Source organism: Diadema antillarum, unplaced genomic scaffold (genome assembly GCF_040938485.1).
Source record: "Diadema antillarum isolate AM-2024a unplaced genomic scaffold, OU_Dant_1.0 scf00000003, whole genome shotgun sequence".
Classification (NCBI taxonomy): domain Eukaryota; kingdom Metazoa; phylum Echinodermata; class Echinoidea; order Diadematoida; family Diadematidae; genus Diadema; species Diadema antillarum.
The window spans coordinates 1,945,843-1,963,331 of NW_027270892.1; the positions used below are offsets into that span (position 1 = coordinate 1,945,843).

Genomic DNA, 17,489 nt, shown 5'->3' on the forward strand with positions numbered 1-17,489 from the left:
ATTCAGATGCTTTGGTTATTGACAAGTTTCTACGAAAATCACAGTGGGCATGCAATATCAAGCACTGCCTTTTGTCCCTGAACATTGTAAGATGATGTTATTGTACATGGCAGGCATACATTGTATGAACACTGTGCTACACACAGCAGTGCAACAGATTTCTTTGTTAATAAAAAGAAAATCAATCATGGGAGAATATGACTTTTTTTTTTTTTTTTTTTTTACAAGGAAGTTTGTATGATATCAGGAATTCATCTTTTGGTTTTAGTGTACATACTGATAAACTCACACTCATATTGTAAGGACATTATTTCAAGACAGCAGAATTTTGTGAATGATGTTCACATGCATAAAAATACACACATTACATGTACACATACAATGTACATGTGTACACAAGCATGCACAAGTTTTGAAAATTACACTGTCACTATCAAGGAATTTATGAACATACATTACTGTGTAAAAAAAAAAAATCTTGGCTAATTGTTCAATGAATGCTTTATTCTACCACATCTGCATTTGGGAATACCCTCTAATGAACATACAGTGCAGGGATGCCAAGTTCAAAAACATTTTATGAGTGAGATTTTCATGACTTGGCATCTCGGCGCGCTAATGTGCGCATGAGAGAGGGTGTGGGAGGGCTTTTTCCCCCCTGTGGCCTCACACGGTAGGGAGCTTTCTCAATTTTAAGCTCTTAATGGTGTGATCAGGTGCATACTAAAAAGTGACTATTTTTTACTTATTTTGAAAGACAAAAGGGAAATACACCTCCGATTGCAACTATCACTTTAATCTTTTGAGCTATGCTCATTATCATAGGCCCAAGTTGCAGACTTCGCCCGATGCGTGAGAAAAATGGGTGCCATGTGTGAGATTGTGAGATGGCACCTAAATGCTTGAGTCTCATGCAGAATGCGCGAGACTTGGTAGCTCTGACAGTGTAGTACAAGTCTGAGCACTCACAGATGTCACACTTTTTTAAGCAATCAGCATTTACAGTACTTAGCTTAAATCCTACTCCTTGTTTTTTTTTAAGCCTCTTTTAAAAACAAAATACATGTATCAGGGAATAGGGATACTGATTTCACGACATGTATATGTACTTAGGTACTATACAATGTAGGTACTTTGGTAGGTGGACCATGCAGCTCAGATGTATATTTTTGTTCACACAGAAACCCTCTTACACAGTACCTTTTAATGCATCTCAGAGAAATTGAAGAGAAAATTGAAGAGAAAGATGAGTGTGAAACTGACAGGCATAACGTACTTTGTGACAAGATCCCTCTTTTGAAAACATGGGGAACATTACAATGCACATGTTCCTCATGTAGTATGCTGGTGACAGCAATTTATGGTGACCAGCCCTAAACGAGTCTGACCTTACAAGAAATTACCTTAGATTCCACTATGAGTGAAATTAATTCACTGGCATGCAACGGTATTGAGACACATCATAACAAGACATGATCTCAAAAAACAAAACAAAAACAAAAACAAAAACTGCTATTCTTGCGTGCAACAAGATATAATTTCAAAGTCCATCAAACTGCTTAAATTCATGTTGTGTAACACAGATGAAAATGGGAGGGAGAAGAATTCTTAAGCACCAAAGAATTTTTACTACAAAATGTATATACATTTGTATATCAAACAAGTTGGATATTACATGTACATGTACAATGTACATTGTAGGCCCTACAATATGTATATCTTATGCAAAAGCGCTGCCAATGCAGTATTACTGGACATCAAACATACCTTCTGGAATACTGTCAGGAGAGCTAGGGGGAGGTGGACTTGGGGTGGGGGATGGGATGTTCAAAGCGGCCTGAATGGACTGAGGGGACGGCTGATCGATCTCGGGGTCTGGTGATTGTGGTTCCTCGGTGGGCAAAGCTCTTTCCTCCTGAGACGACTTCTCACTGTTGCCGTTCTTCCCGTCCATAACAGATATTCCATTTTCGGTCAGGAACTCGTCCAGGTCCATGTACTCTAGCTTGAGGTCGTCGTACGGTGTCTTTTCCCAGAGTGAGGGGCCGAGGAAGGCCGCTGCCATGTCTTCTGAGCAGTAGTCGAAGCTGTCGAGAAGGCCAGCCTCCTTGTCTTTCTTGCCATCTTTGTCCTTGCCTAAGACACAGGAAAGGAAAAAAAACATGAAAGAATACGGCTGAAAGTCTCTGTGTGAAGAACAATCATGATATGAAGTGGTCAAATTTTGTAAAAGCAAAGATGACTGTACAATGATACAGGCATTGTCATACAAAGGTAAATGTATTTCTTGGCATTGCACCCAGTACTATGGTACAGACTGCAGTATGAATTGTACCTGTGATGTACAAGTGATTAAATTCCTGATTGTAAAGTACAGCACTGAACAGAGAAATCTACATGTATGTGTACATGTCATGCAGTTTTGAAGTTTGCAGTGCACTGAGCACTGTAGGTGGGAAGCTAGTACATCCTGATACATTGTATTCATTTTTGCTATAATACAAATTGTGTACACTATATTTCACATTTAGAATGGGCCTTATACATTGTACACTGTAAGTAACAGGGCATTTCAAAAGTAAAAGTGTACATGTACAATGTACATTTCACTATATAGGGATGTCAATTACAAAGATGATGTGTAATTTTCTGTTTCCAAGGTACTGTACATGTACAGTACATTGTACACCCCCATATGTTTTCTTTTAGAACAGTTTAATGTCATGAGACTGAGAGAAACAGATCTGTAACTTTGCCCAAAATTTTTGCAAAGAAGCAATTAGATTTTTCACGAAAATGAACAATTTGGGGTAACATTAATGATTATGCAATGCTAGACAGCCATCTACAAGTTGTGTTGACATGTATCATGTACATGTTACTATGATGGTCACTTTAAATAGAGAATGCTCTTTGAATAAAACATTGTTGTTTTTCAACTGAATGGCCTATTATTGATTAGAAAAGATAACAGCTCTAAAATACCATTGAACATTGTGTTTCATACCCTTTACATGGCCAGCAAAACCGTGGGGGCCGTGGGGGCTTGGGCCCCCACATTTTTTGTGCACAATACAAAGAAATGCATAAGGTGTTATCACTTTGGGCCCCCACAATTTTTTTAACCCGGAAGTACGTAAGTGGCACTAAATAGAAATAGAGATCTTGAAGTGTGAGCCCGGTACCTAGGTTATGTTTTTCCACTGAGGACCTCTTTGTGTGTGTGTGTTTTTTTTTTGCTTGTCAGCTGAACAGTGAAAAACCCAGAAATGGAAGGGGAGAGATGAGCTGAGCCGAGGACCTTTTTTTTTTTTTGCTTGTTACATTGTAGCTCATGAAACCCAGAAGTGGGCCCCCACACTTTTGAAAACGCTGGGTTAAGCCTGCATGTACAAACATGTATAACTAGACAAAACTGACATACACAAGTGTGTAACCATTGCATACTTGCCAACATTTTGAAATCCTGAAGAGGTAGATTTTGCGAGGGAGCGAAGCGACCAAGCCCGAGCACGCTTGCGCGCGAGGGGGGGGGGTGTGGGAGGGGGGTGTCCCCCCTCCCGCGGTGTGGACTTTTTTTGTTTTTCAATATCAAAATATGAGATTTGGTGCACGCTTTTTAACCTTTTTAAAGGATTCTTGGTATTGATTAAAAAAAAGCATATAATCCATGTAAATCTATGAACTATTTTGTAGACTATGAAAATAAAATCAGACATATTGGTAAATAACTTTTGTAGGCTAAGCATATCAATGTGAAAAATCAAACATATCGTTATCACAAGTTAGATATAAAAATACATGTACGTTTAATACAATCACGTACAATGTACGTACACGGCCGGCCGGCTGGGATCATGCCACGCCGTATGCCGCATCGGCCGCACCACGCACACGTGAGCTACCAAAACATTACTATTAAAGCATGGTTCTAGCTACACGTACAATGTACACGTGTACAGTAAGTCTTGCACGCACGTAGATATGATAGACTAGTGCGCCACTGCAGTGTGCATACATGTGTGCATATTAGAAGGCTGAATACGGCGTTTTTGAGAAACGAGTTCCTTGAAATTATTATTAGTATTCTAATTACAATGTACTACAATTTTTGTAGCTTATTTTAGGGAATCAACGCACAATGAAGGGAAAATATGACTTCTATTTCATTTTATGGTAGGTTTGCTACTAAATCGGTAGATTGGAAGAGAAAATCGGTAGCCGGTCAAAATCTCTAAAAAAGCGGTGGTCTACCGCCCAAAGCGGTAGAGTTGGCAAGTATGCCATTGAGTCAAGGGAATATTAAAGGTTCTACTGTTGAATGGCCCTCTACACCAAGTCTTAGACTTTATATGACATCATCATACAAACATGTACATACAGTAGGTATTTTAAATTCAGGTGGTGTCTAGGTAATGATTTTCCTGGAACCGAGTGTAAGCCGATTGCCTGCAATGCATTTTGTGATAGAGCCCTTACGCCACAGTAATTGCTAATTTGTAATTGTATTTGTATACTGACTATGACTTCTGCTTTACAAAATTTCATTTGCATATGGGTAGCCATACTGTCCTGTACTAGACTCCCGTTTGTTCAAGCATACATCATATACAATATAATTATGTTCGTCGACTACTGTATTTCCTCGCGTCGCTATGCTACATTGAATCATTTAATACTAAAACGCCGTATCTGAGGCTGGTTACTCAGTATGCAGTAGGCCTAGGCAGGACGCCGTGCGTGTATGATGCGATTGACACACAAGTGCGTGTGTATCTGTTATCATCAGCTACCCGCGCGCGCGGTTCCTAACTACACACACCTTCCTATACTGAGTACCCAAGGAGGTACAGTGTACTTGCCTAGTACCTCCTTGCTATACCATTATCACATGTACACGTTTAGCGCTTCAGATCTTACGTACCGAGTGTTCTCACGTTGCTGGCAACGTGATTGATCGCGACTCCGCATAGCGCATGCGTAAAATGCAGACACAATTTCTACGCAGTGTACAGTATCCAGTAGTACGAACGTACAATACACAATACGTATGGATCGGCATCATAAACAAGTAGGTTTGAAGCATGAGACCGGCCATGCCAAAGTACAGGTGCAGGTACGAGCGAGCGCGAGCACTTGTACTTGCAAACATAATTCACACTTCCAATTCTGGCTGGTACAATTTATAACAGAACCAGGCACTACAATTAACATGCCCATATAGTAAGCAGAATCATCCCCTTCGCATAAATGCAGTGCACAGTTACACATGTATTTAATACTTGGCTTGATAATCGTAACAGTGCTGAATCGTAATCGTATCTCATCAAACTCCGATCATCAACTTGAATGGCGGTAATATTTAATCAACACAGTAACAGTCGATCAGTCTACAGCTGTATGTAGATACGATTGAGCTCATTTGCTATTTGCTTCGCTCTCCTGCTCTTTACTTGGCATTCACCTTACCAAAATTAGACTCGGATTAAAAAAAAAGGATAAAACAATTAATAAAGGTCCTATAGATCTATAACGTGAAACATTACTAAAAGGGAATTGAGAAGCTACTTAGTACTGTAGATCTACCGTCAAAACGACAAACGTTATAACTTTAATAGCGTGTTGGACCTCAACCACCCGTCGCTGTAAATTTATAGAAGTCGCCCAACAACTGTCCAATGACAATACGAAATGTCATCTCTAACGTTAGCCCGACCAGACACTGTTACGCTATGCGAAAACAGAGTCTGACGAGCGCGGCATGCAGCCTCAAAGTGAGGAACCTCAATACAACTACAAAACTTAGGAAAATGTATACTTTTCTTCTTTACACAGAATACTTTACTCACGTTAAATGCATGTTTCTATTACAAAAGAACAGTTTGCCACACTGGGTCCATGGAGACAACTTGCGAATAGTCCGAGGAAAAAATAAATGACACTTTCTACCGCAAATCCTGACCATCTCAGGTTCGTCGTTGCAGGATTCAAAATGGCGCATTGACCTCTGCGAATTATGCGCATGCGTGACCGGAAGTGCTCCAGAGCGAGCGCGCGGCGTGTGCGTTGAAAGTGTCAAACAAACCTTGGCGTCTGCTACAAAATTAACCGTGGTATGGAGCTCAATGCTCCTCGCCCGACCAGACGCCAGCCGCCGTCGTCAAGCCCAGTACAGTTTATAGCTGTATAGTGTTGTACTAGTATTCTAAACCGTGCTTCGCATTGCGTCTGCATGGTGGTCGACAGCAGGATGACAGTCAGCAGTTACCATGCTCCATGCCATGCCCCACGCCGTGCAACTTTGCATTTCCTGTAAAAACGCGTTCACGCCGAAAAATGGTGGTTTTTACAGACATAGAGTGACAGCAGTAGCGTCCCCACGGACGTTTACTGCTGTCTATCGAAAGCCACATCATTATCATCGGAACGCTTTCATTTGCAGGTCATGCTACAAGTTCCTGATCCCTAAAACGCGCCCTGTGAAACCCGCGAAGGCAGGGAGCAAACGGGGTCATCGGAGGACATTGAAAACTCCAAACCCACATGGTGAGGATAAATATCACGGAATTCTACTAGACCCGTGTGTCAAAACATGACGTTAATTCCAGACCCTATATATAATTGTCATGACGCAACCATTATCCCAAAGGGCGCATTTGCATTTCCGTCAACTGTTTCGATGCACATTATATGAATGTTTTTTTGAAATAGAATGAAAACAAAACAAATCTTCCTTGCCGAAGATGTAGGCCCTATTGCAAAAATTAATGAGAACTCTATCAAAACATGGGTTCACGCTTTTTTCAACACTAATTCTACTCGTATAGGGGGTCGTGAGCTCTTACGTTATTTCGCTTAGATATGAGCGCATCTCATTTCACGTTGTATGTCGAACTACACTGTACTCTCATTCAAGACGGTGGTAACGTGGATATTTCGCCCCATGATGAGACGGAAGGGGAGCCATCCAGCACTCCGTCAGCAAAGCGGCAAGCATTGTTCCCCACACCGGGTCCGCTTCTCCGTTCCCAAGATCGCCAGATGAACCCGCTATGCCCCGTTGTGCCAGGTATACTCAATACCTTAATTATTCCAGTACTAAGACATACTAAAATTAAGACCAGCAAACACCACCCCCCCCCCACACACACACTAAAATAATAATGATAAAAAACAATATATGTATATTTTATGTATATAAATCAAAACATCCACACAATGTACCAAGACCGTGTAGGGGGAGTGCTTGCGCCCATTTTTTTCCTTTTAATTTTGTTTAAACAAAAAAAAAGGGGGGCGCGCACGATGCCCCCCCCCCCCCATCCGCTACTGCTCAGAAACAGATTTTCTTTTCCCTTGTTTATAAGACACAGTTTAAGTTACATTTATGCAAGAGAATTAACGTTCTAAGTCATTGTTCTCAAGCCATTTGTTATGGGGAATTCAATAACAATCAAAATCACTTCTTGTGTATGTAAAAAATACTCTCAGAAGATAAAGATGTAACAATAACAAATAGAAGAGGTGGTAATAGGGCCTATATTATGAAAGAATATAGCACCTACCATATCTGCAGTTAAAGGGAACGCAAACCCAAAGAGTGATGTGGATGGAGTGAAAGCAGCATTATTAGTAAAACACGTCAGTGAAAGTTTGAGGAAAATATAACAATCGATGCAATTGATATATATATATATATATATATATATATATATATATATATAAACGAGAGTATTAAGGAGGCGGTAGACGTTGCTTAATTGAATCCTCACAAGTGATTTTACTTCAAGCTTTCGGGCTTTCTGCCCTTTGTCAAGACTGAGGACAAATCGGACAAAATACAAAACATGGATATCATATATACAAACAATAATGATCAAAACAATAGTAAAAATAATGATAATAATATTTTTGTATATGTAAATATACAATACTGTATATACAGAAGCAACGTCTACCGCCTCCTTACTCTCGTTACACACATTCCAAAAAGATGCGACGACCCAGGGGTTCAGTAGCTGAAGACGCACGTCTCACACTATATATATATATATATATATATATATATATATTTAAGTTTTGGTGTTGGAACCGCTGTTTGAGGAGATAAGAAAAGGTTATGACGTATGAGTGGACAACAAAATACAGAACATAATGAAAAATATTCAACAAAAATTCCCTTTTTAAGTACTATGAAAGAGCACTCCACTATTTACGCTTTCAGAAAGCAGGAAGAATAATTAATACCCATAACATATGTCAGTACAGCAAGTTGATGGAATTTCTAATTTGCATGAAAACAAAATTGTGGGATTTTCTTTTAATTTCCTTATTTTGTTGTCTACTCATACGCCATAACCTCTAGTAGTCTCCTCATCCAGCTGTTCCAACAACAAAACTTCAAAATGTGTTACTTTTGCATCGATTGTAAGATTTTCTTCTGATGTGTTCTATAATGCTACTGCTTTCGCTCAATCCACGTTGCTCTTTGGGTTTGCGTTCCCTTGAGCCTACACTAATCTCGTCATCAATTAGATGCAGCCTAGATGTAATTACCAGAATTGTAGGCCTTAATTGACAAGCGGTAGAAGGGTATCTTGAATTTTCCCGACTCTCTTCTTTAATTTCATTTCATGTATTTTATTTATTTTTTTGGTGGGGTGGGGGCAAGTTTCACAAGATACCTGTATTCTTTAATATGGACTACACATAATGTGTTTGTTGTTGAGAGAGTGATGTTCGCCCTAAGAAATAACGATAGAAAAATCCTAGGAATGGCATCATTTTGGTCTTCGCTAGTTTTGATTATAGTAGACTAAGCGCCCAACGAGATAACAACATCGAGCTGTATGGTGCCATTGTCGTTATTTTTGTTCTTGAGCTGAGATTAGTCTCCATTTAGGCACATACGATTTCCATAGCCCAGATCATACTGGCTAAAAGCGACAGTGATGCTGAAGGTTTGACATTAATGCTATTTGTCATCGAAAAGTCCGTGGCGTATCTGCAAATATCCTCACCTGATTTCGATCTTATACAGACCAAAGAAAACAGACAGTTTTCAATTCTATTGTCTGATCTACTATTAGCTATACGAAAGAAGCATCATCTAGCATCAAAGCGCATCAAGGCTTAAATTCGATAACATGTATAAAGATGTATTTAGACATGTATTAAAAGTAGAAACATTACAGAATCAATCTAGACAGCTTATTGAAAATCGTTGTGAACATGCATAACAAACGCCAATTATCAATTTCACAACAGATGGCGAAATTGCCCACGAGAACGTAGGTCCGCCGACTTCACCTACAGCTCTTCTTCAAAGAAAACAAAAAGATGCCGGCGTGCAGACAAACTATCCGCCCTCATCATTTCTTCCACACGATGGAGAGCAGTCACTCAGCAGTGAACTGGACGATGATCTTCCTTGTCTACTACCTGAATGCACCGCCGGACCAAAAACGCCGAAAGAGACGGCTATAGACTACATCGAAGTATCGAAGTATCGGCTTGCGTTTAGACTCTTATGTTTGAGTTACCCAGCGGCAAAGAAGGCACTGTCAACAGTGACGCAGGAAATTATAAAGGAAGAAGTAAGAGCACAAAATAAAAACAAAGTGCTACTGTATAGTCAAACAAATTTACATGCGTCTCATTTTGATGAACATGCACAAGACAGCAATACTTATTCATTTTGCTCCAGTCGGCCATTTCTTTTCAGTCAAGAACATCCTTGTCATGGAAATTACATTCATAATAATTGGAATTCTGTTTTACGTGAATTGGGTGATTACAAGATTGTAATGATTCTAACTTCGGTCATGTCATTATTTGGCTGCAATTTAGTGAAAATGGTACTTGCCCTGCCGTTTGTTTGTATTTATCAGGTTGGTTTTTTTTTTTTGGACATGTTTTATAGATGTGGTAGGTTCCTACGTGGATGTAGTTTGTCTTAAAAACAAATACTTCACTTAATAGTTGATATAATAAGTCAGTAGTTCACAATGGCAGCTCCCATTCAGTATGCTTTCCATATTTTCACCGACGTCAATTTGCTTCTTCTTTTTTATTCTACATAGGTGAAATCCATGAAGCGAAACAACCACAAAAAGAGTGGTTTCAGCCAGCCAATATCATTGGAACGGGTTGAAGAATTCCGTTGGGAGAAACTCCTTGATGAAACGGAAAAGGTCATGCCGGTTGCCATTAGCTCCATGTCAGCCATGATGCCATCTATCAAAGAGGTCAAGGCAAACAACGGAAAAATCAAAGGAAAGAAAGGCGCAAAGAGGTAAAGAAGAAACGATAGACAAATCATATAAACATGTAATTTAGTGTGGATAACAAATTTGTTATTATTATTCGCAAGGTCAGTTTTAATTGCGTTAGCAAAATCATTATGTTTATGTATATTATTATATATTTGTGTGTGTGTGTGATAGGGAAAAAATGATTCTTGCATGGATATGCCAAAAAACCGCTTGCTCGAGATATAAAATTGCAAAGCACCTTCCAAATGAATTCGTTATAAAGTGGTGACACATTAAATGAATTATTCAGAGTTTCAGAAGGCGCAATGAAGGATGAAAACTGTGACATGCCGTTTCATATTCTGCATTATCTCGATGCACATACAAATAGTTGTTATATTCGCAACTTGCTGTTCTCTACTTTGCCCCTAACCAGAATTTTCAAGTAATTATACTCTTTTGCGAATTGATCGCCTCTTGTACATAGTTATTAGTAAACGAAATGTAAATTAGGGAAAAGAAAACAATAAGGATATAAACAGAATGGGGTGCAATATGAATATTATTTAATGAGAACTTGAAATGCGCGGACGTGAGTCCCCAAAGCGCAGTGCAAAAAAAAATATATATATATAAAAAAAAATAACTTCAAAATTTCGAATCTTCACATTCATGCATAAGAAATAAACAATAGGAGGAACAAAATAACTTTTGTTTATCCACCAAGGTGTGTTTCTGACGATGAAGCCAAGGTATTCATTACTCGACGACTGGGTCAAATGGTAGCAATCGGAATGTTCTCGCAGGCACCACGCATATTCAAGTTTGTGCAGACATGCATGGGCATCGAGCTATGGCGGCAAGGAGTGTCCCAGAAGGTGTTCAAGACACTGAATCATAGTGGTATCACCATCAACGCAAATACCGTGAGGTTACACGTGGATGTTGTCGCGCAAAATCATGACCAGCAGCTGAAAGAGTGGAAGAAGACGGTCGAGGTGATGCGCTCGTGTGTTCCATTATTTTACACTCTTGTTTCTAATTTAGACCCAATTGTTTTACAGCTAATGTTAAACCAGGGAAGTTGAAAGGTAACGTTGAGAATGCACTCAGGAATCCCATAGGAAATACTGAACAAATAGCAACGTACATCTACCTCAATTCTTGGAACTTTGGACTACAAGTACTACTAAAAGGGGCCCAAAAAATAATAACGTAGAATACTAGAATGAAAAGTTTGGTATTGATCAAAATTACCATCCTTAGTGGATAGATAATGATATATTACGCTCTGCCTATATTTTCCCCGTTGTATTTTACCAGTTGCATGTTGAAAATATTGTTATTGCGTGTTTCAAGACCTCCTGTCCATGCGTTACGTGATCCACTGACTCAACTCATGCACATACATGGTATTTGTTAATTTACTCCACAAAAGAAAAGTGAAAAAAAGGGGAAAAAAATGTATTACTTTTAATTGGCAAAATATCCCTCCACACAGGAATTGCCAACGAAGACAACTCGCCGGAAGCTAAAATTCAGTCCTTCTGCTCCAACGTTTGGGCTGTGCATTGATAACGTGCAGAAGGGAACAGAATCAAAGCACCAAGGACTGACACGGGGTAACAAGTTCTTCCTGCAAACCATGTGCTATGCGGCCAAAGACAGGGTGCCACCTCCGATGTCTTCATCCACAGTGCTGGATGCCGAAACCCTGGACCCCTTTGTGTTCTTGCCCTCTCCGGACGTCATGGCCAGGCACCGAATGCGCCTAGTGGATGTAGTGGCCAGCATCATGGGGAAGCATATGACGTACTTGGAGGATTTATCACGCCACCTCCCCATCACCCAAGAGCATGAAGAGAGTGCCGCTATGTCGAAAAAGTCTGAAATGGTAAGGGAATTTGTGGAGGCCCAAGCTCCATCGATATGATTGTTGATATCAATAAATTGAGAAAATTTCCATAAGTTATTAATCAAGGTTTCAATATTGGTTAAAAGAAGAATCAAAACATAGCTTTCTGGCATACATTAAAAGACAAGCTATTCCTCGATTTAAACAGTAGGACGGCGTGCCCCTCAACCACAATAAGAAAATTGTCCGAAGATAAATTTAAACTGTCAATTCACTTTTAAAATTGAAAAATTATATGACAATACTTTGAGGGGACTCATATATTTGCCATTCGGGTAATGTAAACGTCAATTTTATCCCTGTCCTAGGTGACATTGGGTGTTGTAAACGCTAATCCCAGCACAACACAAGGGATGGTAACAGTGTTACAGCATCTGCAGCAGTATGTTCCCGAGAAGAGGGGAAGCCCCATTCAGACCCTCGTCAGCGGCGACGGATTGACCATCGAGCGCATCCTACATGCTCAGCGGGCGAGATCGAATGGAGAGAACTGGAAGGCCCGACTGGATGCATTCACTCCGGCACCCCAGGAATTTCACAAGGAAATTCTACTTCTGCAGGTATGTCTAACTCTCGTGAAATAAAAGCTATGAAAGAATAGACACGAACAACTGATTAATTTCACCATGTTATTTATTATCTTCGCTCCATCCAAGCGAAGAATGATTACGTAAAGCCTGCATTGTACTGATAGTGTACAAAGTTGTTTGGCCTATGTTTGTTTTGACACATTATGATCAAAATGTTATTGGTACTACAAAAGCTGCTTCATAACAATGTTTTCTGAAATTTTTCTTTCGAATCAAAATATAGACGTTACCATAAGAACTGCTTCCCACATTATTGATAGACAGATATTTCGTGTCAGGTCCATTACAAGTAATACTCCGATCTACGTTACACAACTTTGATATCATCAGTTTGTCTGTACTATGTGACATTTCCCAGAGACAATCGAGAAAGGACGAATGAATAATACCGAGAACAATTATGTCTGTTCTTTAACGAACACCGGCCACGCGTTGATACAGCTACGAAGCATGATACACAAACAGATGTTAAAGTCATTATATAGTTTTGGTAGAGAACTAACTTCAAGTTTCTAACATTTTTTTGGGCGACAAAATGCGAAGCAAATTTTGGAATATAAAAGAGCATGTAATTCCAAGAGAATTTACGTGTTTTTTCATGAAAATTGGTCATTATATGACTGAGTCACCACAAACAGCAATCCTAATAAAAGGTGGGATGGCTTTGTTCTACGTTGTTTTTGGATGTCTCAGCCATTCCAAAACAGATTTTGATCGAATGAACTTTCAATTCCTCTTAGACGTAGATATACTCTGTACTCTTTCGTGAAGTGCATGATTTCTCGATATCTCGCAAAAAGGTGAAAGCCCAATCCTCAGTTCCACCAATATGCCAAACCATCCCTTAACAGAGTGACTGTTTCTGCTAACTAATTATTCAAAAGAACCTATCATTTCAACATAATTTCCTCCTTGTCAAGGACTCAAACAACGTCTTCTTTCGAGGGAAAAGCATTTCTGCCAAAGGGACAATCGCACAGTTGAAGTACGATTACAACCACAACTCTTTCCGGAAAGACGTTATGCAAAATGTTCAGCATACCTGGGATATGTATGAGGTAAGACGTTTCATAATTAGCAATTTTAGAGTGGAATGTAGGGATGACAAGACAGGGATAGGTCACAACCTGTATCTATAGTGTGTAATAGAGGGTGACAGTGTATTTTTGCTCTAATTTCAAAGAAAATGAAACATAATGAAATGGATGCAACGGAATTTATATAGTATACTCAGTATAGTAAAGCGAGATTAATGATGCATAGGGCAGAAAATGGGGAATCACAAATTTAATGAATGGTAGCATCATATTGCATTGTGAATGCATGATATACGCGTAAAGTATATTCATTCTTGTGCCAATTTTCGTGCTGAACAGTTCGTGACAGAGGGATACACGCTCCTTTGCGCCCTTAAGTTCTGTGGAACATCGTCTCTAAATGAGGTCCCTTACACTTTTCCGGTTGACGGCAGCAAAATGGAACAGCTACAGTGGGTCAAGGGTGTGGCTCAACAAGTCGTGGACTTCGTCTACCATGAACCAGACAAGTCATCAATACAAGTTGCAGCAGAGGCGTACAAAGATGACGTGGGAGAAGAAACAGAGGATGCTCTGGCGTACTGTCACTGTAAAACTGGTTAGTACCCTATGGCAGTACTCCTACTATAAATCACTTCCCCACCATGATTTAAGGTTTGCTTGTTTTGTCATGTAACGTTAAGTTATCATTCAGAATAAGGATAAACAACCCCCCGCCCCCCCCAAAAAAAAAAACAACAACAACAAACAAACAAACAAACGAACTGGTTAGTACCCTATGGCAGTACTCCTACTATAAATCACTTCCCCACCATGATTCAAGGTTTGCTTGTTTTGTCATGTAACGTTAAGTTATTCAGAATAAGGATAAACAACCCCCCGCCCCCCCCAAAAAAAAACAAAACAAAACAAAACAAAAACAAAACAAAACCAAAAACAAACGAACGAACAAGCAAACAAAACAAAACAAAATTGAAAAAAAGAAAAAAATTCCATGGCGACCGCAATACATCCACTACATATTTATTTATTTATTTATTTATTTGTTTATTCATTCATTTTTGTACAATACACACTGCCATTGCCACAGGAAGGCGACAATCTCAAATGAACGGCAAATAAACAATATCCGGTACACTATGATATTGTACACAGATTTTCGTGACATTGTTGAGCGGCATAATATGGAAACAGACAAATCTAATTACATGTATTCTCACTTGACCGTTCTGACTGCATGTATATGATCCCAAACTTTCCATGTATAATCGCTGAGTGGTAATGCATGTATGAATTCCAAGTCCAACAGGACTGATAAGCGTATATATTCATTTTTTTTTTCAGTATATGGAATAGCGTCACCCGAGCATAAGCTAATCCAATTTCGATACTTTGTTAACATTGACGTAAGGGCTCAAAACTGCTCTTAGATACATGAACGGTACATTCAGGTACCGCATTGTAGGCATAAAGCGGAAAAATGAGAGGAAACAAGTAAATGTGCTCAGGAGTGTACTCTTAGTGTAAATATTTCGATTGAACCGCAGTTTGCATAGTTTACAGAAAAATTCATGTATAATTCCGGAATAAGAACATACATGTACTTTGAAACTTACATCATATCGACATAGAAAATCTGGTAATTGTTCATGTTTCTAATCTTCTCGCCGATTTTGATTATGTGACATGTGCATGAATCCTTTCTCAATTATCTGTGTAGAGAAAGACGAGGAGATGGTTCAGTGCTGCAGTTATGCATGCCACAAAGCCTGGTTTCATCTGGGTTGTGTCGGATTAGCATCTGCTCCAGATGACGACTGGTACTGCAGCGCCGATTGTGAAAGCAGTCCAAGCTACGTCTACTGTGTGTGTAAGCTGAAAGTTGATCCAGAAGGCGGTACAAGAATGGTACAGTGTGCTTTGCAGCGGAATTGCAAGGGTCATGAATGGTATCACTACAGATGCGTTGGGCTCCAGGTCACCGATGTACTACCGGGTGAGAAGAATTATGTTCGTGCATAATAAATGTGGAGATCTATGGACGGTGCCAACGATTTATTTACAAGCATGAGCTGTTTGTCTTGCGAACTGAATCAGGTAGAAAAATTCTCTCATTACAGCTTATTATCAAATATGCGATAAGTATTCAAGGATGGTGTTGTAACACGCTTGATCTAGTACCCATTAAGGCCTATGGAAAAAGGTAAATACTATGTCATTTCACTGTTTCCTGAGACGTGATTTTTTATTACTGTAGACAAATGGTACTGTGGAGAAGCATGTGCCCTTGACTCTGAAGACGACGACCATGTGCTGAATCACAGTAAGGCTATCACTCTGGAGGGACTGCGTCATCAGGCAAGACGAGCTGCAGTGCGGGCTGGAAATGGACCCGTCATGGTTGACGACTGGAAAATTGATCTCCTATCGTTCTGGTCAAAGAGGCATCCGAAATACCTCATCAACGCCCACTACTTCCTGGCATGTGAGTCTAGCACAATGTTTCTGTAATAATATAATACAGACAGACATATATTTGAGATATTCAATCACCAGAGGAAATAACAGTTCATTTCGGAGAAACTACAGGCCGAGTCTCTCGAGCAGAGATTGTTTTTGGAAAATGCAGATGACTGTCAAAGAGTATTTCAATCAGATTTTAATATCTAGAATTTCATTCATTTTTTTTATATCTATTCCAGGTGTAGGAGGATTTGCTCCCCAAAACACACGGACTAGCTTGATCTGGAATAGGGTGATCAACGTTGCTGGAAGACGTGGAGGAAACATTGGAATGGACCTTGCCACTGAGCACATCAACTTGGAGTACAAAGGTATTACGTGGTAGATGTGGGAAAATATGTGAAAATATGTGTGATTAATAATGTGTAATTATTTTTCTACCGATAGTGATACGCGATCTTTCACCATGGAGACGGTACTGTGAGCTGCGTGCATGATTTCGAATCAAATAGGTTAGTGAGAAGAGTCGTCTTGCCGGTATCGGTCATTTTTGCAAAAGCATGCCCGATTCTGAAACGATCCTTTCCTATCCTTTTCACCTTCCGCTCCCCGGCAACTGATGAAGAGGGCGGTGTTTTGGGACTAACCTGTCTTTCAATTTCAGTTTTGTTTTGTTTTTGTTTTGTTTTGCTAACTCCTGACGGGGTGTCGCCGTTTATTTTGGCCAATGTTTTGGTATTTCATTTATATATAATTATATATATATATATATATATATATACAAACACTATATAATATGAACATATTTATTCATTAATTTATGCATGTATTTCATATTCACCTTTTTTTTTGCAGAGACGATAAACCATTGTCGTGGAAATGTGACAGAGAGGCATGCCGACCGATGTGCCAAGATGTCTGGCCCTTTCGGTCGGTACCTGGACGATATGTTCAGTGACGCCGGGATCGTGTCTATGAAAACCCCATCACGAAAAAGGGCAGAAAACCTGTACAAGCAGGACGTGCTGTCATTCGTCAGTGAGAATCAGCGAGCTGCGCTATTTGAGTACTTGCCCTTCAGAGAACACGATGGTTTCGAGGGTTTTGATGGCAGACATGTTGTGAAAGCCCCGTGTAAGCTTGGACAGAAGTTGAAGGCCCTTTCCAGAAGAATGGATGCACAACGCCGAACTGTACAATTGTGTCGGAATACAGACTCTCACTAGGAAAG

At 39.7% G+C, this 17,489-nt stretch overlaps 2 protein-coding genes across 2 annotated transcripts in view; one reads left to right on the forward strand and one right to left on the reverse strand.

Moving 5' to 3' along the window:
• The window catches only part of LOC139741939 (thyrotroph embryonic factor-like), a 30,928-nt gene that overhangs the window by 6,674 nt on the left and 6,765 nt on the right, over positions 1-17,489 (reverse strand). Inside the window, exon 2 of the mRNA XM_071652541.1 lies at positions 1,768-2,136. Within this exon, the coding sequence (XP_071508642.1) occupies positions 1,768-2,136 (369 nt within the window). The remainder of the gene's footprint in view (positions 1-1,767; positions 2,137-17,489) is intronic.
• LOC139733162 (uncharacterized) lies at positions 6,862-17,484 on the forward strand. The gene is made up of 12 exons (XM_071644036.1): positions 6,862-7,069; positions 9,268-9,596; positions 10,083-10,294; positions 10,981-11,251; positions 11,755-12,147; positions 12,477-12,728; positions 13,679-13,816; positions 14,135-14,393; positions 15,516-15,791; positions 16,053-16,280; positions 16,498-16,629; positions 17,114-17,484. Exons 1-12 carry the CDS (start codon positions 6,862-6,864, stop codon positions 17,482-17,484), a joined length of 3,069 nt encoding a protein of 1,022 aa, XP_071500137.1.